The 26,387-nt window shown below is 38.9% G+C and overlaps 1 protein-coding gene across 2 annotated transcripts; it reads left to right on the forward strand.

The window, feature by feature from the left end:
* The first annotated feature begins 1,402 nt into the window (after positions 1–1,402).
* On the forward strand, positions 1,403–26,387 carry FAM50B (family with sequence similarity 50 member B). 2 transcript variants are annotated; one of them, XM_015073558.3, is made up of 2 exons: positions 1,403–1,541; positions 25,244–26,387. In XM_015073558.3, the coding sequence occupies exon 2, from the start codon at positions 25,324–25,326 to the stop codon at positions 26,332–26,334; it is 1,011 nt and encodes a 336-aa protein (XP_014929044.3). In that variant the 5' UTR covers positions 1,403–1,541; positions 25,244–25,323; the 3' UTR covers positions 26,335–26,387. The 2 variants fall into 2 exon arrangements, with proteins under 2 accessions (XP_014929044.3, XP_053079053.1); XM_053223078.1 differs by having other exon boundaries at positions 1,522–1,607.

The following is a 26,387-nucleotide window of genomic DNA, read 5'->3' on the forward strand; positions in this document are numbered from 1 at the left end:
GGACACTCCATGGTAGAAGTGACTCTGGAATAGGGTCTGCTGGTTGGTGCTGGCCGTCAGCTATGGTCTCAGCTGTGCTGTGAACTATAGCATCTAATGTGGCCTAGGTTTCTTCAAAGGATGGCAGCCACAGTAGAATCAAACTTCTTGTATGGTAGATCAGGGCTAGAATCTACCCTGGGGTGCCAGGGTGGCTCAGTCGGTTAAGCGTCTGACTTCGGCTCAGGTCATGATCTCTTCATTCCCAGGTTCTAGGACCACATTGGGCTCAGTGCTAGCAGCTCAGAGCCTGGAGTCTGTTTTGGATTCTGTGTCTGCTTCTCTCCCTCTGCCCCTCCCCTGCTCACACTCTGTCTCACTCTCTCGCTGTCTCAAAAATAAACATTAAAAAAAATTAAAAAACAAAAAGGCAAGAATCCCTGAGAATAAAATGGTAGATATAGAAGTATTATTCTGTTGGTTACAACCAAATCACAAGCCCACCAAGATTCAAGGGGAGGAGACATAGACTCCATCTCTCAGTGGGTAAGTATCAAAGAATCTGGGGGTTGTGTTTTAAAACGATCACTCAGGTTGGGGCACGTGGGTGGTTCAGTTGGTTAAGCATCCACCTTCATTTCAGATCTGATCTCAGTTTGTGATTTCGAGCCCTGGGTGGGGCTCTGAGTTGACAGTGCAGAGCCTGCTTCGGCTTCTCTAGGTTTCTCTAACTCCCTCTCTCTCTGCCCCTCCCCTGCTCGCTCTCTCTCTCTCTCAAATAAATAAATCAACATTAAAAAAAACCCACAAAAACTTTTAAACCTACCACTCAGGTTAAAATATCATTAGCCATTCTGGTGTTGCAATGTCTTCCAAGAATATATCTACTGGCAATTGAAAGAGCATTCCAAGGACACTTGGTATCTCTTTGAAATCTTATCTCAAAGTAAAGGAAATATAGTACAGTTTTCCTCATTTCCTCACTTCAACAGAAATCCTAAAAATTTGTGTATTGGTCATGAATTTTTGAAGCTAAAAGAAATTTTTCTAAAGTATCAATGATAAAAAAAATGCTTTTGGTAAACTATGTTATAGGAAAGAACGAATTATATCTTTCTATTCTCTATATCAAAAACATCATGAAATTTTACCATCTGAAGAGACAATAAAGAATGTGCTGCCCAAAAAGTGCAGGTGTTTTACACTGTTACATCATTAGCACATCTTTAAGAATATTCAGGACACAAAGTGGTAATTAATCCCAAGGAAGGAAAGACCAACATAAGTTAAGTGTAGTCCAGGATAACTTCAGGGAAAATGAGGGAAAGATAGGATTTCAATAGGTAGAAGAAAAATGGAGGCTGAGGGCAGAGCTGAGTCAGCTGGCCAACCCATATTGTCAGTTACACCTGACATCAGGTCTGATTGGCTCAGTCTCCACTCTGATTGGTCAGTGACTGCTACAGCAGTTGGTAAATGTTTTGCACATCATCCCTGTCAGTTAGAAGGGACAATATTAACAAAGACACAGAGAAGAATAATCTCAGCCTATTTATAAAATGGTAAGGAAATTAGACCAGCTTGAGTCCAGCTGGGATAGTTATGGGGAGGACAGCTGTTTAATTACGGTAAAACCAATTGTGAAGAATATTGAATGTCAGTCAAAGGTTTTGTACATAATTCTGCAACCAGTGGAGGGTAGTGAATGATTCTGTAAAGTAAGGACAAAAATGGAGACTATTTTTTGTATTTTAGGAAGATTGCAGCAGTAGTTGAGTGAGGGGAAAACTAAGGAAATCTTTTTAGGAGGTAGTTATAATAATTCAGGCATGAACTTATCAGATGTTAACTAGGGAACTAGTCATTTGGGCCTGTTTGTGTATCACTTCTTTAACTTAAGTTTTGTATTATTGGCTTCAAATGGATTATGTATTGCAGACCTCGACTTAAAATGCCTCACTTAAAATCCTCTGGTCCCACCTCCTTCCAGCCACTGATGCTGATGCAGTGAGCAGTTCTATTCAACCAGCTTTATGCTGAAGCACCTTTTGAGTGCATCTTTTCTCTTCCTGTCCCTGGCTTCTCTGATGCAGTGGCAAACTGGGGTGTCCAGCCAAACTACTGGGCACTCACTTATGTACAACTAAGAAATGCAGGATTATTAACATCTTATGGGTCAACCATCAACCACTGGGGATGTGTGCCGTAGGGTAAATGCTTTCCCTTTTCTCCCCACCCCACAGTGATCTATTTCATGGAGCTTCCCAAAGTTCCTGTGGGGTCAAATAGTCACTCTAGAGATGGCTACCTGGATTATACTGGCTTTCCTTCTAACTCTCCCACCTCATTCTAACACTCCCCTCCTGCTCCCTGTGAACACATCCCCAAATAAATCACCCATGCCCATGCATAAGCCTTTGTATCATGCTCTTCTTTGGGGATGCCTAGGCTGAACCAGAACAGGATTTTTACTTCCGGTTCTTTTGAAACCACCATGGTGGAACCTCACATCATGTTCTGCTCCCATTAGAAATGTCAATATGGCCAATAGCTAATATCTCCTTTTGACCTTTTAAATTTAAAACTGGAGCTTGTAGAGCTGATTCAGTCCCATATACTAAGCAGCAGTTTTGTTTGTTGTTGTTTTGAGAGAGAGAGCATGAGCAGGGGAGGGGCAGAGAGAGGGGGAAGGAGAGAATCTTAAGTAGGCTCCATGCTGAACTTGGAGCCCAATGCAGGGCTCAATCCCATGACCCTGGGATCATGACTTGAGCTGAAATCAAGAGTTGGATGCTTGACCCACTGAGCCACCCAGGCACCCTCTAAGCAGTGGTTTTAAGCAGACAGGGAGGTAATACGGAGTCCTGGGAAAAGCAGAGAATCTCGAGTTATGAGATCTGGATTTAAGCTTTGCTACTTACTAGGTGAGTGAGCGAGGCAAATTATATAATCCTTCTAGTTTTCAGTATCTCCATCTATAAAATAGGAACTTTAGTAACTACTTACCTTCTTAGGGTTCCTATAAGTACCAAACAGGAACAAGGTATGTGTGCTTCGCTTTTGCTAATTTGAGTGCTCAATTTATATTCTCCCTTCCTCTTGGGTATGTGATCCCAATTTCGTTTGGATGAATATTCACCATTTCCCAACACATCCCATGTTTCACACCTCCCACCTTTGTGCCCTGCACTAGGGTAGGCTCTGATTGACTAAATACCAAGAGATTATTTGTCACTTTCCTGGAAATGTTGATTGGAAAAAAGCAAGACATGAGATTTGGGAGAGAAACTCCCTCATTCTTCTGAGAGAGTAATCAAAAAAAAAAAAATCTCTCCTTGCCCTGAATATGAATGAGACAGCACATAATTCCTAGAAATCTGTAGACATCATCTAGTGGCCCTAATGAGGGTAAACCTAAAGATGAAACAGAAAGGAGCTGTGGTGAGATTACTGAACTTCTGAACCAAGCCACATCCAAAGACTACATGACCTTTGGTCATTTCAGATAAGTGAATCATTTTTTTTTTAAATAAGTGAGTCAAATATTTTATTTAAGCCAGTTTGAGTCAGGTTTTTCTCTTACCAGGAATAAAAGAATTCCCAACTCATAGAGTATGTAAATAAGCTTTATAACTTGCAACTCACTATAAAAACATTAGTTTGTACTGTTTTTATTATTACTAGTTACCAAGAATACCTATATTCCATGCAGCAGGTTGAGAAAAATTCCTTTCCTGTTTTCATTTTAATCTAGTACAAACTTTTGGGAAGAAATTTAAATGACTGCCTTATAGTGATTTCAGAAATAGATCCCAGCTAGGATAACTATATATATAGAAAGAAGCAAATTTAAAAACAAAAAAACAAAAAAACAAAAAAAAACAATGCTATAAAGCTGACTGAATTTTAAAAAATATATTAAACTCACAAGTCATAAAAGACTGTCAGAATTAGCTACATAAAAATACAAAAACTTCTATAATTCAGGGGAAAAATTACTATAAACAAAGTTAAAATGCAAAGACAACCTGGAGGGGATGTTATACAGTAGATAAACTCCCAATATATAAAGAGTTCTTATAAATCAATAAAAGGAAACTGCCTCAATAGAAAGATAAGTAAAAGGCTTCATCATGAAATTTAAAGACCATAAGAAAAGATACTAAACTTAAGATCAAAGAAAGTCAAGGGTAATCTTTAAAAGATATTACTAATAATTGTGATAACTAACACATATTAAGCACCAGGCACTATAAGAATTCTTTCACAGAAATTTAGGTATAAGAATAATCATTATAGAGTTAAACAAATGAAAACAACTTGAATGTCAAGCAATAGAAAACTGGTAAAATACGTTATGATACATTCTTATACTGAAATACATTGGTGCCATTAAAAGGGATCCAATAAGCTCTTAAGTGTTAACATGGAAAAAAGTATAATACATTGTTGAGTTCATCAAACAGAATGATCCCATTATATTAAAGTACATATTTACATATACATTTATGGTCTAGAAGTAAATGGCAACTATTAATAATGGTTATCTCTCAGGGTCACCAGGGTGGCTCAGTCAGTTAAGCTCCAGTTGGGCTCAGGTCATGATCTCACAGCTCGTGGGTTCAAGCCCTGTGTTGGGCTCTGTGCTGACAGCTTGGAGCCTAGAGTCTGCTTCAGATGCTATGTTTCCCTCTCTCTCTGCCCTTTCCCTGCTCACCCTCTGTCTCTCTCTTTCAAACATAAATAAACGTTAAAACAAAACAAATAATGGCTATCTCTCAAGTATAAGATTACCTAGGGACCATTTTGTGTAGTTTTTATAAAATGTATGTAGTACAAAAATATTTTTATTTGAAAATAAATAATTAAATGAGCATGAATCAGAAAGAAATCTGGGTTGGGTAATATGTGGCCACCTCGATGGCTGAATGCATTCCTCTTGTCATCAGCCTTGAATGCTGATGAAGCGTCTGGCAGATGATAGTGACTATCATGTTTAGAAAGAGTCGAAGGCAAGAGGAGGGGCAGCATTAAGAGCTACACTCCACTGTCCCAAAGTTGTGCATACAGCAGCACTGGTGGGTTGGAGAGGGCATGGGGAATGGCTTCCCAGGGAGGTATGAGCGAAGAAAACAGAGCTTTCCCAACCAAGAAACTAGGAATGAAGAAATTTCACAATCAGCTCCGGGTGAAGGAAGGGATTTAGTTTTTTTATGTTCGTTCTCCTAAATGCCCACCTACAGCGTTCAGAATTGGCTCCTTGAAAACTATGAGAAGTAGTCATTTTCCAGGTTCTGGCTGTGAAGGCCAGAGGCTGTCCCATCTCCTCTGCTACCAAACCAGGAATTTCTTGTACCTGATCTCATCCCTTCCTGGTTCTTTGGAGTTGCCTTTGGACTAATTTTGATAACATGTCAGCACTGCTATGAACAGCCAAAGCCTGGTATGATCCTATGAGGTAAGGCCCTTGGCTGAATTGACATCTCCCTTCCCCTGTGGCAGGATTCTCACACAGAGTCATGATACCAAGACTTTTCTTTCTAGGAAGCAACTTTATTTGTGCCAGCACTGACTCAGTTGGGTTCACACCCAACACCCCCGAACACGAAGTGGCATAGTTTTTTATATATTTTCAACTTTCTTTTGTCTCCCATATATGGTAACACACAAACATGCAATCTGATTAAGCGGTCTCATGTTACAGGGTCATGAGGGATATCACGTAGGAATATAGCCAGGTTGCCTTGAGGTTTTTTTAGTTTACATTCCTTAGGGAGTGGACCCTACCACACCTCCACCTCCAGAACCTGGAGTCTGGAGTTCTAGATAACAAGCACAAGGAGGAATTACACAAACAAATAAGCTTTATGCTCTCTTAATCCATGCCTTGTCACTGACTTAGATGAATTAGAGAAAGTTCTTTGGTTGAATCCTAGGCCTTATAACTCAAAAGGATCGGACAGTATCAGCGTGTAATTTTTTAGATGAAAAAACTGAAAACTTAAATGTTACCTAATTCTTCCAAGGCCATGACAAACTTTAGAGCTGACGGGAGAATCCAGTCCTCCTCTCGTAGCATGATGTCCACTCTGCATGCCACATTTTTGGCTGCCACATTTCCAGCAGCAGAGCTTCAGAGTTTCAGGGATTTATAAAGAGTGATCTTTTACATCTTCACTCAAAATAGTGAATTGGAAATGAAGTTGTAGGACTGAACACTTTTACTGTAATGCCTAGTGTTGTTAATAACAAGAGTACTTAAGTGTAATACAGTCAAACAATGTGACATTTGTTTATTCATCCATTTATGAAACATTTATTCAGTATATACAACATGCCAGGCCCTGCTGCAGGAAAAATGAAAACTTACAGCAGTAGCAAGGAACCTCATAACCTGGCAATAATTTTAAGCCATACATCCTTATCCAGTCAGTCTGGTCCCGCCCATTAGATCCCTGACCATTGGTCTTGGCCACCCTTGAACAAAGAATTAGTACATCAGTGCAAAACACTCAGTTTCCTGAAGACCCTCTGGCAACATTCACTTACAATAAACTCTTGGATACGGTCCCTGTGGATGGTAGTCTGATGGAAATCTCTGAAAGTCAGGACATACAGAAGTTTTCACTTCTTACATTTCATCTATCACTGGGATTTCTGCATCCTTTACAACGTTTACAGGAAGTCCTGCCAGGTAGACAGGACAAGCTGCATCATCAATTAAACAACAAGACCCAGTCCTAACCCCTGGAATGATTTTAGACAATTGCAGTGGCTCAGCAAAGACTCCAGCTAGTAAATTTTGGTTATAAAATAAGCATGGCTATATGTTAGTAAACTCATAAACTACCACATCTTATGAACAGTTGTCTGAGAATGGGCTTTCCTTGTGTCAGAATGGCTACCTGTACATTTCCTAAAATGTGTGGAGAAGCACCAAGGCAGGCTGACCATTGACATCACTGACAGCTGGTTGTGTTGCAAGTGTCTCAACATGTGCCAAAGAGTCTGTGTCTACTGAAAGAAAGTGTGCATTGAAGTCAACGACAGCAGGAAGCATCCTGTGGGAAGCTCTCTCATCTGTTACCTGCAGTCCCTAAAATCACCTTCAACATACTAAAGGCAAAAATCCTGTCTCCACCACAGATTCACATTACAGAAAAGTTACACACTGATTTTTTATTAAAATCTAGGTGACAAATTGGTCACTTATAACCAAGAATGAAGAAAGTTCTTTACATAAAAGGGAAATGACACCAGAAGGAAAATTTTAACTTTAGGAATGAAGGAAGAGAAATGGAAATGGAAAATATTTGGGTAAATATAATCTATTGAGTTCTTTTCCTGAATTCTTTAAACTATGGGTGATGGTTGAAGGCAATAATTGTAACATTATCTAATGGGTTTTCAATTCATGTAGATGCAATGTACACAATAACTACAGGGAAGAGTAAAGCGACATACAGAGTGGTGAAGTTTTTGTATTCCTCTTAAAGTAACAAAGTATTAATTCGAATGAACTGAAAAATAAAGGATATATGTCATAACTCCCAGCATAACCACTAAAAATCCATAAAAAGATATGGTAAAAGCCTCAAAAAAAGATATGTTAAAGCTTCAATAGATAAACTGAAATTGAATACTAAAAAGTAATCAAATAATTTAAAAGAAGGAGTAAAGGGAAAACAGAGGAATGAAAACAGGTGGAAACAAGAGAACAATAACAAAATGATAGACCTAAATCTTAACACTTCAGTAATAAATACAAATGGCTCCAAAAAGACAAGGAACGCCAGAGTGGTTAAAGAAAAAGAATCAACTATATGCTGTCCATGAGAAAATCACTTTAAATGTACTGACATAAGTTAGAAAAAGATGGAAAAAGAAATTACATGAAAACACTAATCAGAAGAAATCCAGAATTACTATAATAATATAAGACAAAGTAGACTTTAAAGAAAGGAAAATTACTGAGACAAAGAGGGACATTTGATAAATGGGTCATTCTACCAATAAGACATAACAATCCTAAGTGTATATGTACCTAAAAACAGGACTTTAAAATACATTATTTAAAAATAGGTAAAACAGAAAGGAAAAGTAGAAAAACACACAATTATAATTGGAGACTTCAATACTTCTCTTTCAGGAATTGATAAAACAAGTGTATAGAATAGAAAATCAACAAGATATAGAACTGAACCAACTGATCTACTGACATTTTTAGAACACCTCCAAGGAACAACAGAAGAACACACATTCATTTCAAGTGTACACGGGACATTCACTAACATAGACCATATTCTGGGTTATGAGAAAATCCTCATAAGTATAAGAGAATAAAAATCACACAAAGTATGTTTTCTGATCACAACAGAATTAAACTAGAGATCAATAACAAAAAGATGACTAGAGTATCTCCAAATCTTTGTAAATGAAAACACACACACTTCTAATTAAATAATCCATGAGTCACAAAGACTCTCAAAAGAAATTAGAAAATAGTTCTTGGGGGTTTTTTGGGTTTTTTTTAGAGAGTGCACATGCACACATGCATGTATGAGTGAGTAGGAGAGCGGCAGAAGGAGAGGGAGAGAGGAATCCTAAGCAGGTCCCATGTTTAGCATGGAGCCCAACACAGGGCTCCAACTCATGACTGTGAGATCATGACCTGAGCCAAAATCCAGAGTCGGATGCCTAACCGACTGAGCCACCTGGGTGCCCCTAGAAAATATTTTGAATTGAATGAAAATGAAAACACAACATATCAATATTTGAGGAATCCAGTTAACACAGTGCTTCAAGAGAAATTTATAGGTTTAAATACTTAAATCAAAAAAGAAGAAAGATTTTGAATAAGTAATCTAAGCTTCTACCTTAAGGAAAAGGGCAGGTCAGCAAATAGAGGGAAGGAAAAATAAAGATAAGAGCAGAAATTAGTGAAACTAAAAAGAGTAACAAGAGAAAATAAAAGAAAAAATTTGTTTCTCAAATAGATCAATAAAATTCAGTAAACTTCTAGACAGACATAAAGAAAAAACAGAGAAGATACAATATAAAGAATTAAAAAAAGTAAATCACTATAAATTCTATAGACAGCAAAAAGATAATGAATAATACAAAACTATGTACATAACTTTGACTGCTTAGATGCAATGGACCAAGTCCTCAAAGGCCACAAAGTATCAAGACTCACCTAAGAAAAAAATAGGCATCCTGAATAGTTCTATCTATATCTGTTAAATAAATTGTAGTTTAAATCTTGCCAAAAAAGAAAAATCTAGGCCAAGATGGTTATATTAACAAATCTTGCCCAATGTTTAAAGAAAAACACCCAATTCTGCACAATCAGCATCATACAGGAAATTCTAGTCAATGCAACAAGGGAAAAGAAAGAAAGAAAGAAAGAAAGAAAGAAAGAAAGAAAGAAAGGACATACAGATTGAAAAGGAAGAAATTAAATTGTCTTGGTCCTCACACCATAGCTGTTGTTTCAGGAAACATGATGTCTATACGGAAATCCCAAGGAATCTATAAAAAACTTGTAGAATTAGCACATGAGTTTAGCAAGATGGAAAGATACAAGGTCAACAGAAAAAAATCAATTTTATTTAGATATATTGGCAATGAGTAATTTGAAATCAGTTTTTTTTAAATGTTTATTTATTTTTGAGAGAGAGAGACAGAGTGCAAGTGGGGGAGGAACAGAGAGAGGGAGACACAAAATCTGAAGCCGTCAGCACAGAGCCTGGCGTGGGGTTCAAACTCACGAACCATAAGATCATGACTTGAGCCAACGTAGGAAACTTAACTGACTGAGCCACCCAGCCACCCCTGAAATCAGTTTTTTAAAATGACATTTATAATAGCTCTAAAAAAAAGATAAGCAGTTGAGTATAAAGCTAACATGCAGAATCTATGTGCTAAAAACTACAAAGTGCCAATGAAAGAAATGAAAGGAGACCTAAATAGAGAGCCACACAATGTATGTAGCCATACAACGTTCATCTCAACAATACAGTTAAGATGGCAAATATCCCCCAAATTGATCTATAAATTTAATGCAATTCCAATAAAAATCCAAGAAGGACTGTTTATATAGACTAGGTGATTCTACAACTTATATAAAAAGGCAAAAGGACTAGAATACCAGAAAGTTCTTGAAAAAGGATTAAGCAATTTTAAGACTTGCTATAAAGTTGCAGTATTCTAAAATAGTGTGATATTAACAAAGGAATAGACACATAGTTCAACAGAACAGAACAGAGTCCATAAATAGACCCACACAATATAGTTAATTGATTTTTGACCAAGGTACAAAAAATATTAAAAAGAATAGTCTTTTAACAAATTGTGTTGGAACAATTAGATGCCAATATGCATACAAATTAACTCTGACCTAAACATTGTATCTTAAACAAAAAAATTAACTAAAAACTAGACTATATGGGTCCTTTCCATAATTTGGCTATTGTTGATAATGCTGCTATAAAACCAAAAAACAGACTCTTAACTATAGAAAACAAACTTATGTTACCAGAGGGGAGGAGGTGGGGGAAGGGTAAAATAGGTGACTGGGATTAAAGAGTGAACTCGCTGTGATGAGCACCAGGTATTGTATGTAAGTGCTGAATCACTAAATTGTACACCTGAAACTAATATTACACTATATGTTAACTAACAGGAATTTAAATAAAAACTTGGAAGAAAAAAATATATAAAATGGGTTTCACAACCAGGTAAAAAAAATATTAAAGTGGGTTTCCTGTAAAAAAATTTAAAATAAAAAATAGACCATAGATCTAAATGGAAAATGTAAAACTATGAAATTTTGGGGAAAAGCTTAGGAAAAAATCTTTGTGACCTTAGATTAGGCAAAGAACTCCTAAATAAGACATCAAAAGCATGATTCATAAATGAACAACTGACAATTTTGACTTCATCAAAATAAAAAACTTATGGTCTGCAAAAGTCACTTAAAAATGAAAAGAGAATCTACACTTGTAGAAACTACTACAAATCACATATGTGATAAAAAATTTGTATCCAGAACCCAACAAAACTTAACACTCAATAGTAAGAGAACAACTCAATTAAAAAATGAGACCAATTAGGCAAGAAAAAGAAATAAAGGACACACAAATAAAAAGAAAGATGTAAAACTGTCACTATTTGCAGATGACATAATATTATATGTAGAAAATCCTGAAGAATCCACTAAAAATATTAGAATAAACAAATTCAGTAGAGTTTCAGGATACACAATCAAAATAAAAAAAAATCTGTTGTGTTTCCATATATAAATAACAAACTAGCAAAAAAAGATACTAAGAAAACAATTCCATTTATAATTCTGTCAAAAAAATAAAATACTTAGAAATAAATTTCACCAAGGAAGTGAAAGATCTGTATACTGAAAACTGTAAGACACTGATGAAAGAACCTGAAAAAGACACAAATGAAAAGATATACTGCGCTCATAATTGGAAGAATTAATATTGTTAAAATATCCATGCTTCCCAAAGCAAATTTGGGAACAAACAAATTCAATGCAATCCTATCAAACTTCCAATAGCATTTCTCACAAAAATAAAACAATCCTAAAATTTGAGTGGAACTGTGAAAGACCCAAAATAGCCAAAGTAAGCCTGAAAAACAAGAACAAAGCTGGAAGCATCTCACTCCCTGATTTCAAACTATATTTCAAAGCTGTATTGGCAAAACAAACAAACAAACAAAACAAAACAAAACAAAAATAAAAAACAGAGACACATAGACCAATGGAACCGAGTAGGGAACCCAGAAATAAGCTCATGTATATATGGCCAGTTAATTTACAACAAAAGAGCCAAGAATATAGGATAGGGGAAGAACAGTCTCTTCAATAAATGGTGCTGGGAAAACTGGATGGCCACATGTAAAAGAATGAAATTGGACCAATATCTTACACCATACACAAAAATTAACTAAAAAGGGATTAAAGATTTGAATGTAAGATCTGATACCATAAAACCCCTAGTACAAAACATAGGTGGTAAGCTTGACATTTGTCTTGTGAGAATATTTTGGTTTTGGTAAAAAAAAAAATTAAAAAAATAAATTAAAAATAAATAAATAAATAAATAAATAAATAAGTGGGGCTACATCAAACTAAAAACCTTCTACACAGCAAAGAAAACCATCAGCAAGATGAAAAGGCAACCTAATGAATGGGAAACAATATTTGCAAATCATATGTCTGATAAGGGGTTAATATCCAAAATATATAACGAATTCCTATAATTCAATAGCAAACTAAGAAACCAATTAAGAAATGGTCAGAGGACTGTTATTCAACATAGTATTGGAAGTCTTAGCCTCTGCAATCAGACAACACAAAGAAATAAAAGGCATCCAAATCGGCCCGGAGGAGGTCAAACTTTCCCTCTTCGAAGATGACATGACACTCTATACGGAAAACCCAAAAGATTCCACCAAAAAATGCTAGAATTGATTAATGAATTCAGCAAAGTTACAGGATATAAAATCAATGCACAGGAATCAATTGCAATCCTATACACGAACAATGAAGCCACAGAAAGAGAAGTCAAGGAATCGATCCCATTTACAGTTGCACAAAAAACCATAAAGTACCTAGGAATAAATCTAACCAAAGAGGTGAAAAATCTATATGCTGAAAACTATAGAAAGCTTATAAAAGAAATTGAAGACACAAAAAAATGGAAAAAGATTCCATGCTCCTGGATAGGAAGAACAAATATTGTTAAAATGTCGATACTACCCAAAGGAATTTACATATTCAATGCAATCCCTGTCAAAATAACACCAGCATTCTTCACAGAGCTAAAACAAATAATCCTAAAATTTGTATGGAACCAGAAAAGACCCCAAATAGCCAAAGCAATCTTGAAAAAGAAAACCAAAGCAGGAGGCATCACAATCCCAGACTTCAAGCTATACTACAAAGCTGTAATCATCATGACAGTATGGTACTGACACAAGAACAGACACTCAGATCAATGGAACAGAATAGAGAACCCAGAAATGGACCCACAAACATATGGCCAACTAATCTTTGACAAAGCAGGAAATAATATCCAATGGAATAAAGACAGTCTCGTCAGCAAGTGGCGCTGGGAAAACTGGACAGCGACATGCAGAAGAATGAACCTGGACCACTTTCTTACACCACACACACACAAAAATGAACTCAAAATGGATGAAAGGCCTCAATGTAAGACAGGAAGCCATCAAAATCCTTGAGGAGAAAGCAGGCAAAAACCTCTTTGATCTTGGCCGCAGCAACTTCTTACTCAACACGTCTCCAGAGGCAAGGGAAACAAAAGCAAAAATGAACTACTGAGACCTCCTCAAAATAAAAAGCTTCTGCACAGTGAAGGAAACAATCAGCAAAACTAGAAGGCAACTGACAGAATGGGAGAAGATATTTGCAAGCGACATATTGGATAAAGGGTTAGTATCCAAAATCTGCAAAGAACTTATCAAACTCAACACCCAAAAACAAATAATCCAGTGAAGAAATGGGCAAAAGACATGAATAGACACTTCTCCAAAGAAGACATCCAGATGGCCAACCAACACATGAACTAATGCTCAACATCACTCATTATCAGGGAAATACAAATCAAAACCACAATGAGATACCACCTCACACCTGTCAGAATGGCTAACATTAACCACTCAGGCAACAACAGATGTTGGCGAGGATGCGGAGAAAGAGGATCTTTTTTGCATTGTTGGTGGCAATGCAAGCTGGTGCAGCCACTCTGGAAAACAGTATGGAGGTTCCTCAAAAACTAAAAATAGAACTATCATACGACCCAGCAATTGCACTAGTAGGCATTTATCCAAGGGATACAGGTGTGTTGTTTCGAAGGGACACATGCACCCCCATGTTTATAGCAGCACTATCAACAATAGCCAAAGTATGGAAAGAGCCCGAATGTCCATCAATGGATGAATGGATAAAGAAGATATGGTATGTATATATATATATATATATATATATATACACAATGGAGTATTACTCAGCAATCAAAAAGAATGAAATCTTGCTATTTGCAGCTACGTGGATGGAACTGGAGGGTATTACGCTAAGTGAAATTAGTCAGTCAGAGAAAGACAAAAATCATATGACTTCACTCATATGAGGACTTTAAGGGACAAAACAGATGAATATAAGGGAAGGGAAACAAAAATAATGTAAAAACAGGGAGGGGGACAAAACAGAAGAGACTCATAAATATGGAGAACAAACTGAGGGTTACTGGAAGGGTTGTGGGTGGGGGGATGGGCTAAATGGGTAAGGGGAACTAAGGCATCTACTCCTGAAATCATTGTTGCATGCTATGCTAACTAATTTGGATGTAAATTTTAAAAAATGAAAAATAAAATAAAATGATTAAAAAAATAAAAGAAGAAAAAAAAAAGAAATGGGCAGAGAATGTGAATAGACATTATCCCAAAGAATATATAAAGATGGACAACAGGTACATGAAAAGATGTTTAACATTACTATATGTCAGGTAAATGCAAATCAAAACTACCAAGATAACACATCACATCTGTTAGAATGGCTATTATCAAAAAGACAAGAAATAACTGTTGACAAGGGTGTGAAGAAAAAGGAACCCTGCACACTGGAGGTGGTAATGTAAATTGGTATAGCCACTGTAGAAAACAGTATGTAGCTTCCTCCAAAAATTAAAAATAGAACCACTATATGATGCAGCAATTCCACTTCTATGTATTTATCCAAAGAAAACAAAAATATTGACTTAAAAAGATGTATGTGCGCCATGCTTATTGCAGCCTTATTTATAATAGCCAAGATATAGAATCAACCTAAGTGTCCACTGATGGACGGATGACTGAATACCACATTTTCTACATATATGTATATATATATACATATATATACATACTGGAATTTATTCAGTCATTAAAAAGAATGAAATATTGCTATTTGCTACAACATGGATGGACCTTGAGGGCATTATGTTAAGTGAAATACATCATGTAGAGAAAGAAATACCATATAATCTTACTTATATGTAGAATCTAAAACAAAAACCAAAACAATAAAGCAGTGAGCTCATGGAAACAAAAAACAGACTGGTGGTTACCAGAGGTGGAGAATGGAGGGGTGAGGGTGTGAAGGAGGCTAAATGGGTGAAGAGAGTTAAAAAGTACAAATTCCTAGCTACAAACAGGTCATAGGGATATAATATATAGCATGGGGGACAAAAAGGAAAAAAATAATAAGCAAAAGATTTCAAAGAACACTTTACTGAAGAAAATCCATAATGGCAAATAAACATGTGAAAACATGATTTTAACACCATTTTCCGCTTTGTGAAATGCAAATTAAAACCTAACAGCATACCATTTACATACCCCTATTAATTAGAATAGCTAAAATTAAAAAATAAATAAGAACACAATACCTACCTGGCAATCCTATACTTAGGGAGAGAAATGAAAACTTTTGTTCACATAAAACCTCTACATGAATATTTATAGCAGCTCCATTCATAACAACAACTGGAAGCAACCCAAATGCCCAAATGCCTTTAATCCAAATGGCTTAATAGATAAAAAAATGGTGGTGAATCCACAGGATGGAATACTACTCAACAATAAAAAGGAATGAACTATTGATACACACAACAACATGGGTGAATCTCAAAAGCATTACAATGGATGAAAGAACTCTGACTCAAAGCTTACATATTGTCTGAATCTATTTATGTGACATTTTGGAAAAGGCAAAAATGTAAGAATGAAGATCAGTGGTTGTAAGGGGTAGAGATGGAGGTGGGAGTGTAACTACAAACGGATGGGACAGGGAGTTTTCTGAGGTGATAGTTTTCTGTTCCTGACTGTAATGGTGATTGCATAAGTGTGTTAAAACTAAGAGAACTGGTATACAACATTCAACTTCTCTATGCTATGCTCACCACCAATGTAGGTATCACTCGTCAACATGCAAAGGCTATTACAATACCATTGACTATATTCTATACCTGAAACTAATGTAACATCATGTGTCTACTATATGCAAATTAAAAAAATAAAATAAGTCATGGGGATGAACAGTATAACATAGAGAATAATCATAAAATTATAATGGCTTTGTACAGTGATGGTAACTTACACTGAATATGGTTGGTATTTTGTAATGTAGATGATTGTTGAAGCTGTATGTTGTACACTTGAAACTAATATAATATTATGTGTCAACTATACTTCAATTAAAAATTTAAAAAATAGGGGCGCCTAAGTGGCTCAGTAGGTTAAAGCGTCTGACTCCTGATTTTGGCTCAGGTCATGATCTCACGGTTTCTGAAATCAAGCTCTTCATCAGGCTCTGTGCTGACAGCATGGAGCCTGCTTGAGATTCTTTCTCTCTCTCTCTCTCTCTCCTGCCCCTCTCCCTCTCTCATGCTCTCTTTCTCTCTCTCCCTCCAAAATAAATAAGTAAATAAATAAATTTAAAAAAAATTAAATAAAAAAAATAAAACAACTCAGAGAACTGTATAAGCAAAAAACAGAGTCAAATTTACAGTTTTTAAGTTAAAAAAAATTAAAAACGACTTTGGAAAGAGTACCTTATAGCAGGGCTTCAGCAGTGTCTCACATATATTCCCGTAGTTAAGCAACAACAGTTATCAACAAAATATCCTCCTTCCCTCCCCACCCCTGCCCCCACAGAAGGTTAAACTATCAACCAAGACATTGGGACAATGCTTGGGTCAATAGTTTCTTCTAAATAATAAGTCTTGGGCCAAGAGTTTCTTCTAAGTAAGTACTAACTCAATAACAAAATGTGGCATTATGGCCAGGGCTATGGTATCACAATATGTGAAGACCAAAAAGTCCAACATCTAATCAGCTCATGTGTGCACCTCCCCTACCCCAAGGGACAGAGTCAAAAACCATGTTCTATGGACCTTAGCACGCTGTGTGTCTCACATTTTATCATCAGGAAATCAGTCCAGTGGGGACTTCTGAAGCTCGTGCCAACTATAATTAATAACACAGATTTTCTATCACATGTGCCCTGACTAGTGTCTCTGGAAAAGAAAAATGTTATTTAGAATTTGTGAAAATTTGTAGGCATTAGGTATTTGTCAAAACTCATATAACGGCACACCAAAAAGAGCAAGTTGTATTTTGTGTAAATTAAAAAAAAAAAAATGTTAACCTTTGGGAAAAGCCTATCTCAAACTGTAACTTAAGACACATTTTAAGCAACTATTTCACGTCTTTTTGTTTATTAGAGCTCAAATTAAAGTGATAGGTGGTAAGAATGTTTACCATGAGGTTGGTTCTTCTTTTGCGGTTTAGTTTATTACCGGAAACAGAAAATACAAGTCAGCAGAGAGGTCAAAAATGGAGGGTGGGGAGAGTCTGACCTGTTAGGAACCTAACAGGAATTAGGAATTGTTAGGAATTGTTCTGTTTATGTATTTCACAACCATCCTATTAATGGGATAGTATCTTCCATGTTTATAAGCTGTTTAAGGACTAAATCCTAATAGTGATAGATCAAGTGAACTACATAATGGTGATCACAGGTGATACCAAAACTTCTCTGGGGCTGCTGGAACCCTGGAAGATCATAATGGCTTTAGGAAAATTATTAACCAGTCTGGCTTTCCATGAGATCTAAACCCACCAAGTGGTTAGCACGTTTGGAGTGTGAGTGCATTTTACAGAAAGCTCCAAGGTGCTCCAGGGTGGTGGTTCCCTGGGAAGCAGAGTGGATATCCAAGAGCTTTGGCTGGTATGAAGGAGTTCTCCAGAAAATGACTGATTAAGAAAACAAGTTCACATAGAGTTAAACAGTACATTCTGTCGGCTGTAATGATGTTGTCAAGGACACCATAAATAATCCAATGAATATATTAACACCATAAGTGAGATTTCTTGGTTTCTGGTTTGCGTTTACTTCAGCGTTCCTTTAGGGTGTGGTCCTTCCCTGTTCACCCAAAGTCAACACTAGGTTCAGATATTTTCTTACCTCAAAGTTTCATTTTCTGAATTTATTGAGCAATCATTCCCCATTCACCTCCAGTGCCAAGAAGTGGGTATCTCAGGGTAATCTCCTCTCAACTAGCTTCATTATCTATGAATCCTCTAAACTATCTTAGAAGCAACCCCAAGGAACAGGTTTAAACCTGTTGTAAACCCAGTGTCCCCCAACATGCTGGACCCCATGGCACTAGTGGGTGTTCAGTGTTGGCTTGGAACAGTGTCAATTATGGCTGTCATTGAGCTCCAGCCAAAGGTCCCGCAAAGTGACAGGTGCTGCTCTGAATGATGAATTCTTCATCCCATGATCACTCCCAGTTGGGAGAAAATAAATGGTTTTTCATTTTTTTTAATTTTTTAAATATTTATTTTCGAGAGAGAGAGAAAGGACAAGTCAGGGAGGGGCAGAGAGAGAGAAGGGAACAGAGGATCCCAAGCAGGCTCTGTGCCATAGACAGCAGAGAGCCTGATGTGGGTTCAAATTCATGAACTGTGAGATCATGACCTGAGCTGAAGTTGGACACTTAACTAACTGAGCCATGCAGGCACCCCCAAAATAAAGGTTTTGAGAGAATTAACCAATATCACTATTGTCTCTTCACTATAATCTGAACCACCCATTTTCAGCAAAGCAAGAAGAGTGGGGTGGTGTTTAGATACCAATAATCTTCATTGACAACATTATAAAAAGCAAGAGGGGACACTGACCAAGGACCAGAGTTGGCTCTAACACCCACATGGCTGGTGATGGAACTAGGCCTACCTCTGATTTGGAGCTGTTTTCTGAGGTCAATGTAAAAAGCCACATTCACTGCACTTTCAAGAAAAAAAAAAATCCTTGGAAAAACTGTGAGCGACAGTGTAGTATTGTAATGCATTCTACATGTTTCTACACAAAATAACACTTCCCTTTAATACTTTTCCTCTAAGTGTTCAGTGGGAGAAGACACAATCCTGATTAGTTTAGAGTATTTTCCCTTCTGAGTAGACAACTGACTTTTTATTTTTCACTGACTTTTTTCTATAGGTATGAGCTCCTTGCCACCCCTCCCTTACCCCTGTTATCTGTCATGTCCCTTCACTTCTCTGGTGATACTTCTAAAAGCTGTGTTTCAAGTGACACTCTTCAATCTTAAACAAAAGATGTGTACCTTTTGAAAAAAAAGAGAATCAGAGCTTCATCTCCTATTTGCCCTTCACCCCAGTTTGCCTCCACCCAGCCTGCAGCCATGGAGGTACAGGCCAAAACTCACCACAATTCCATTGCTGATTAAACTGTAAGGAACATAGGGGTGCCTGGATGCCTCAGTTGGTGGAGCGTGGGAGTCTTGATCTTGGGGTCGTGAGTGTGTGGATATTACTTCAAAGTAAATCTTCAAAAAAAACTGTAAAAAACATAAAAGTATATTATTACATATGATATTTGCCATAGGTTTCTCAAAAATGCCTTTTATCAAGTTCAGGAAATTCCCTTCCACGTCTAATTTGCTAATTTTCATTTAGTTTTATCTGCAGGTATTGGAGATGTTATTACCATGGTTATTACATAGGTAGATATTTTAGTATCAAACTATCTTTGAATAGGGCCTACTTTCATATGCATGTGTTCATAAACTGCTGGATTCAATTTGTTAATATTTTGTTTGAGATTTAAGATTGCCATATAATTTAATTCCTTGCATTTTTAAAATCTGGTTTAAATATTAACAACTTCCATAATAATGCCTTCTTCCTCCATGAGTTGGTCAGATACTTCAATTTATTGTAGGGAAAATTAAATCTTAATCCACTATATGAAGAAGTCAATAGATAAAGTAAAATTGATTAGCCACAAAATAGCAATGTAAGAATTACTGAAGAATAAGAAAGTAAATATGAGAAGAAACATCTGATGGGATTGGAAGGAGTTGCTTCTAGAGAAAAGAGCGATAAAACTGGGCACTGCTTGATTTGCTTTTGTTTTATTTTATTTTGTTTGTTAAAATAATCATTCTAGGGGTGCCTGGGCACCTCAGTTGGTTAAGCGTCCGACTTTGGCTCAGGTCATGATCTCACAGTTCCTGGGTTCAAGTCCTGTGTCAGGCTCTGTCCTGACAGCTTGCTTCAGATTCTGTCTCCTTTTCTCTCTGCCCCTCCCCCACTGTGCTCGGTCTCTGTCTCTGTCTCTCTCTCTCTCAAAAATAAACATTAAAAAAAATTTAATAAAAAAAATAAGCCTTTTAGGGGTGCTTGGGTGGATCGGCTGGTTAAGCTTTTTACTTTGGCTCAGGTCATGATCCTGTGGTTCATGAGTTTGAGCCCCACATTGGGTCCTCTGCTGTCAGCACAGAGCCTGCTTCAGATCCTCTGTCCCCCTCTCCCTCTGCCCCTTCACTGCTTGCTCTCTCTCTCTCTCAAAAATGAATGAACATTAAAAAAAAGTAATAATCCTTTTAATATTACTTTTCTTTTAAAACTATGAATATGTATTACTTTGATAAAAACTAAGGAGCAGATTTAGTTTCACAAAACTCAGAGACATTTATGGTGCAGAATCTATTTTGAGATCTGTGACACCTTCTTCCTTTTCTCTAGTGAACATATATTAAAGTTGTGGCTTGTTTCTCCAAGCTCTTTCCAGCCAGTACATTTTGCATTTCCCTCTCTCTGAACACGTGAAACTTCTTCCCTCCACCTTTCAACATCCCCAAATATTGGATTTCTTCCAAGCAAACATTGGAAGACATTTTTAACCCCCTCCCCCTATTAGAAAGCATGCAATAAAATCATTTTTATATTCATTTAAAATATCCTACAAAGGACTTCTGGTCTGGTGACAGAATTCTGTAGAGGTCAGGCACTGGTTGGTTGGAGGTTTTTTTTTTTTTGGCATCTGGTTGAATGATAGGTGCTGTGGCTTTGGTTGGACAACAAATTCAGTATACACTGATGGATGCTGGAGGGATCCTTGAGTGATGATGCTGTCAGGAAGTACTTCCTAGACCCAATTTGGGCTGATTGGGAAGTGTTGCCCTTTACAGACGCTGGTCCACCAACCAGTTTCATGGTAAGGCTGACTCTGGAGATGAGCTTATACACGCCACTTGTTGGATGATCATTTTAAATCAGAATTAAGACTGATGAGAGGTAAACTGAAAACCAATCATGACAAAAGGTATTCCTTTGTTGATTTGTTCTTTTTGTTTGTGATGGAAACTGATTATCTTTTTTTTCTGTTAAAACAATTAAAGCAGTGGCTTTTGAGTTTTGTGGGATTTTTAAAAATTGCCGCCATTGGTTTGCATATTTGCTTTACCTTGTCGCTAAGTGGGAAGGAGGTGACATTTTCTTTAAATTAAAATTTGCATATTTAATCAGCATTTCAGATTCCTTGGAGCAGACTGTTGTTCCCTTCCATCTATTTGTGTTATTGTCATTGTTGATACAGTGGAAGAGTTGAAAACAGTAGACTTTAGCTTGCTGGGGTACTTTTCATTGAGGATTGAGATCACAAGCAACTATCATCTTGGGACCCATGGGGTGGGGGGAGTTCTTAAAATCAGGACTTCAGACTCTAAGGATAAAACTGCTTCCTTCTGTTTTTCTTGTCAACCTTTTTGAAGAATTTAAGACTAACTGTCTTAATTCTGGAGGCTGATTGGCTATGGTATTTGAAGACTGTGATTGAGTTAAGACAATGGATGCTAGATAACAGGAAGAGGAAAGATGAGGTTTGGGGACTATATTGACATTTAGATTCTGATTAGATTGGAAAAGGGCAATTATAGTTGATGTGGTCATATTATATTTGATTGGATTAAAGTGTGGCTGGTTGGATTATCTAATTGAAAAAGGAGGTGGCCAAGCAATCTGATTTATGTTATATCTAATAAAGGTAATCACACAGGGATCCTGGAGAGAAGAGGGTATCAGTAACTTTGTATATCTGGGGGTGGCAGGGGTGGGGTCACTGGAGGCTGCTAGAGGTTTTCTATAGGGGATGACCCTGAAGATGATCTTGAAGGCTGGCACAGTGGACAGCAGGCTTCTAGGAAGGGTATGTCCAAAGGAAACAGTTATGAAAGGGCATCTTGTACTTAAGAACACTAAAATGTTCCAGATGGCCACTGTATGGTGTGGAGTGTTGGGAAATGGGTGGATGGGTTTGGTGATTAGGGACCTGGTAGGAAAAAATTTAACATTCCAGTTTTATCTCAAAATAGAGTGTTGGAGGAGATTTTCAAGAAAGGGAGCGACATTATCAGATGTATTTTTTATGAGGACCACTGGATTATTTATAGAAGATAGACAAGAATGAGAATACACTGGGGCGCCTGGGTGGCTCAGTCAGGTAAGCCTCCAACTTTGGCTCAGGTCATGATCTCACGGTTCATGGGTTCCAGCCCAGCGTTGGTCTCTGGGCTGACAGCTCAGAGCATGTAGCCTGCTTCAGATTCTGTGTTTCTCTCTCTCTCTGTCCCTCCCCCGCTCATCCTCTGTCTCTCTGTCTCTCTCTCAAAAATAAATAAACATCGAAAAAGTCAAAGAAAAAGAAAAGAAAAGAAAAAAGAAAAGAAAAGAAAAAAGAAAAGAATGAGAATATACTGATGATAGGGCACTGATGAGGAGGCTTCAGGTGGAAAAAAAAGCACAATTGTTATCTTAAGGCCACTGGTAGGAAAGGAGAGAAAAAAAAACATATGAAATATTTTCTTTTAATTGGTTATGTGTGAAGGACAGTAGTCCAGGAAAATGCTTAGAATTCTTGTTTGCCCAATTTGGTGAGTGGTAACACCACAATATTTTCTCCTTGGCACATAGGTGCCATATTTTACTATCATATAAGAAAAGGTTTCTTCTTGAAGTTGTGCTCACAGGCATCACTGCTTTTAGAAGGACGCGATGAAAGTCTGGCATATATTTCACAGCCAGTTTTTCTAAACGTGGTTCCTTGAGGCACAGGTTTTGAGAAAAGTAAACAGATACTCTGTAGAGGAAGAAATGTTGAATAATCCAAAAAACTTTTGGGAAACATGAAATATTACACGCCCCCTTGGAAAGTCACAGTGGAAACATATCAGAGACTCACAGTAAAGAGACTCTTAAACTTTCTTTGACTCTGACTTTCCCATATTTATTTGAGTTTAGAACTCCTTTTTCACAGAACACATATTTGGGGGGATTTAAGTAGACCAAATGCAGTGTTTGTGTTATGAAATTTGGGTAGGATTCGATTATCCACAAATAACTGTGTTTGAATCAGAAGACAGAACTGTATCCAGTGGTGTGCTGCTAAATGTTTACTGGCCAAACTAGGGGAGGTGGGGGAGGTAGGAGAGAGTGGAGGTGTGAGAGATACAGAAGGAAGCACAAAATAGTTGTCTTGGAGAGCAAGACAGCAGACTCCCCGAGGCAGCATGATAGAATTACCAGGCAGTTTTGAATCCCCATTGGAGGGTTGAGGTCATGAACTTCAAGTGAGGCTAGCCAACAATAGCAGTGCTGTTTTCCTCAGCCCTGCCGTTTAGGAGTTATGAAGACAGGGGCTACGTTTAACCAGGATTAGAGCTTTTCCAGGCAAGAATAACAGGAAGGAAAGAAGCATGAGAGATGAGAATCCATGCAATGTCTGGTGGGTAAGGAAGGAGCAAGCAGAGGGGAGTATGATGAGAAGTGCTTTGGATCAGAGGTCTCGAACTATCAGAGGACAGTTGGAGTTAGGTTATTTATTCCAAGAGTAAGCAAACTGAAAGGAAAGGAGGTTCTAGAGTTCAGATTTGGGAAATGGGACACTTGCTCATAGTGATAAGAGCTAGGGCATGGCAAAGGAAGAGGCCATCAGAAGTGAGAAGGTCTAGGTGTCTGGTAGGTTCTGTGGATGACATCCAGGATTATGATGAATGGAGGATGGAGGAGGACGGCAGTTGAGCCAGGTGCTAAACCTCAAGGATTCTGGAGGAAAGGGAATTCCAGAGATGACAGCAACCGCTGGGGTAGTATCACTGGGTTGCATGAGCTTCAAGGAAGCTAGGAGTTCTAAAAATGTAGAAGAAATGTTTTTGAAACTGCAAAGACATCCCACTTTTAGAGTTTGAGATGATGTGGATGTCAGAGGACATGGATGTGGATGTGATGTGGATGTCCTCTACTTTAGGAGAAATGGTCTCCTCAGGGAACAGCAGGCATCCAGCATGAGACAAGAAGGTAAAGGGAAGATCCCAGAGGTGGCTGAGGATTTAGGAGAGTTTGTTGATGAGGAGCATCTTTCCAGAGGGCAGAGTGGAAGAGTTTGGGAGGGTGGGGATGGTTGGATGAGACCTTGTCTTGAGTTTGTGGGGGTGAGGCTCCAGAGGATGACGAAGCTGTAGTGCATGAGGCAGGATGGACTGGTCTTGAGGGAAGATGGTTGATTCAAGTTGAGTCCAATAAAATTAGGGGGAGGCTTCATTCCACTTTGGCTGAAACACCAAGAAGCATCCTTAGACGCCTTGTTTTCCACAGCAAGCAGGGCCATACCTACACTGCTTCTGCACACTTTAGTACTGGGCATAAGGTGGACTCAACAAATACTCACTGCAGAAATTATTCTCAAGGGACAACAACTAATACGGCCCTGCCTCACTTCTAACATATTAATAGGATCTTAGCTAACATTACCACCCTCTAGGAAAGTACTAAAAGATGCTTTTGTCTGACCCTTCTCCCCTCACTCACTTACCTCCTCAAGAAGAGTGGTGTATCTGATTGCGAGGACAGGTGCCTTCTCCTCCAGGGCCAACCTGGACATTTTCCTCTCAGACTCTGCTTTCCTGTGGTCACTACACCCAAATCCAGTCCCAGGCCCATTGCAGGCCTGCTTTCTTGGTTCTCCAACTCTTGCTTGATGGGGGTACCCAGACAGATAAGGGTACCTGGACGGGTGAAAATTTGCTCTGTAAACCAACCCTCTCCACGTACAGCTCTCAAAACCCAGCTTTGCAATGTCCAACATGGGAGCTATTAGTCACATATGGCTATTTAAATTTAAATTAATTAAAATAAAAGTCATTGTCTTGATGGCACTAGCCACATCTCAAGGGCACAATAGCCTCACATGGCTACACATCAGTCAGCACAGCTACAGAACACTTCCGTCATTCCAGAAAATTCTAGTAGAATGCACTGCTCTGAAACATTAATCAAACCATTGTTATTGGCCCCTTTCTAACTCAAGTGTTTTTCATTGCAGCCGAATCCATGAGCTAGCCCGGAAACTCCCCGGCATCAGACAGGAACTGGAAGCGGGAGTGGGCGTGCCGAGTTGCCAGCATGGCGCAGTACAAGGGCACAATGCGGGAGGCCGGCCGGGCCATGCACCTGATCAAGAAGCGGGAAAAGCAGAAGGAGCAGATGGAGGTGCTGAAGCAGCGGATCGCCGAGGAGACCCTCATCAAGTCGAAGGTGGACAAGAAATTCTCGGCTCATTACGACGCCGTGGAGGCTGAGCTGAAGTCGAGCACGGTGGGCCTGGTGACCCTGAACGACATGAAGGCCAAGCAGGAGGCCCTGCTCAAGGAGCGGGAGATGCAGCTGGCCAAGAGGGAGCAGCTGGAGGCGCGGCGGCTGCAGCTGGAGGTACTGCGGGAGAAGGAGCGTAAGCAGGAGCAGAAGCGCAAGATCTGCAGCCTGTCCTTCACGCTCGACGAGGGCGACGAGGGCAACGTGGATGAGGAGGTGGTGGCTAGGGAGCAGCCCTCGCCGGCGGGGCTGAGCAAGAAGAAGAACCTGGGGAAGAATCCAGATGTGGACACGAGCTTCCTGCCTGACCGCGACCGCGAGGAGGAGGAGAACCGGCTGCGGGAGCAGCTGCGGGAGGAGTGGGAGGCCAGGCGCGAGAAGGTGAAGCGTGAGGAGATGGAGGTCACGTTCAGCTACTGGGACGGCTCCGGGCACCGGCGCACCGTGCGCATCCACAAGGGTGGCACCGTGCAGCAGTTCCTGAAGAGGGCCCTGCAGGGGCTGCGAAAGGACTTCCGTGAGCTGCGGTCGGCGGGCGTGGAGCAGCTCATGTACATCAAGGAGGACCTGATCCTGCCCCACTACCACACCTTCTACGACTTCATCGTCACCAAGGCCCGGGGCAAGAGTGGGCCGCTCTTCAACTTCGACGTGCACGATGACGTGCGGCTGCTGAGCGACGCCACCATGGAAAAGGATGAGTCACACGCGGGCAAGGTGGTGCTGCGGAGCTGGTACGAGAAGAACAAGCACATCTTCCCCGCGAGCCGCTGGGAACCCTACGACCCTGAAAAGAAGTGGGACAAGTACACGATCCGATGACCCCCTTCCCGCTCCTCTGAGGCTCCCTGTCATGTCCCACCCCCACCTTGTCC

The sequence above is a fragment of the Acinonyx jubatus genome, chromosome B2 (assembly GCF_027475565.1).
Source record: "Acinonyx jubatus isolate Ajub_Pintada_27869175 chromosome B2, VMU_Ajub_asm_v1.0, whole genome shotgun sequence".
Classification (NCBI taxonomy): Eukaryota; Metazoa; Chordata; class Mammalia; order Carnivora; family Felidae; genus Acinonyx; species Acinonyx jubatus.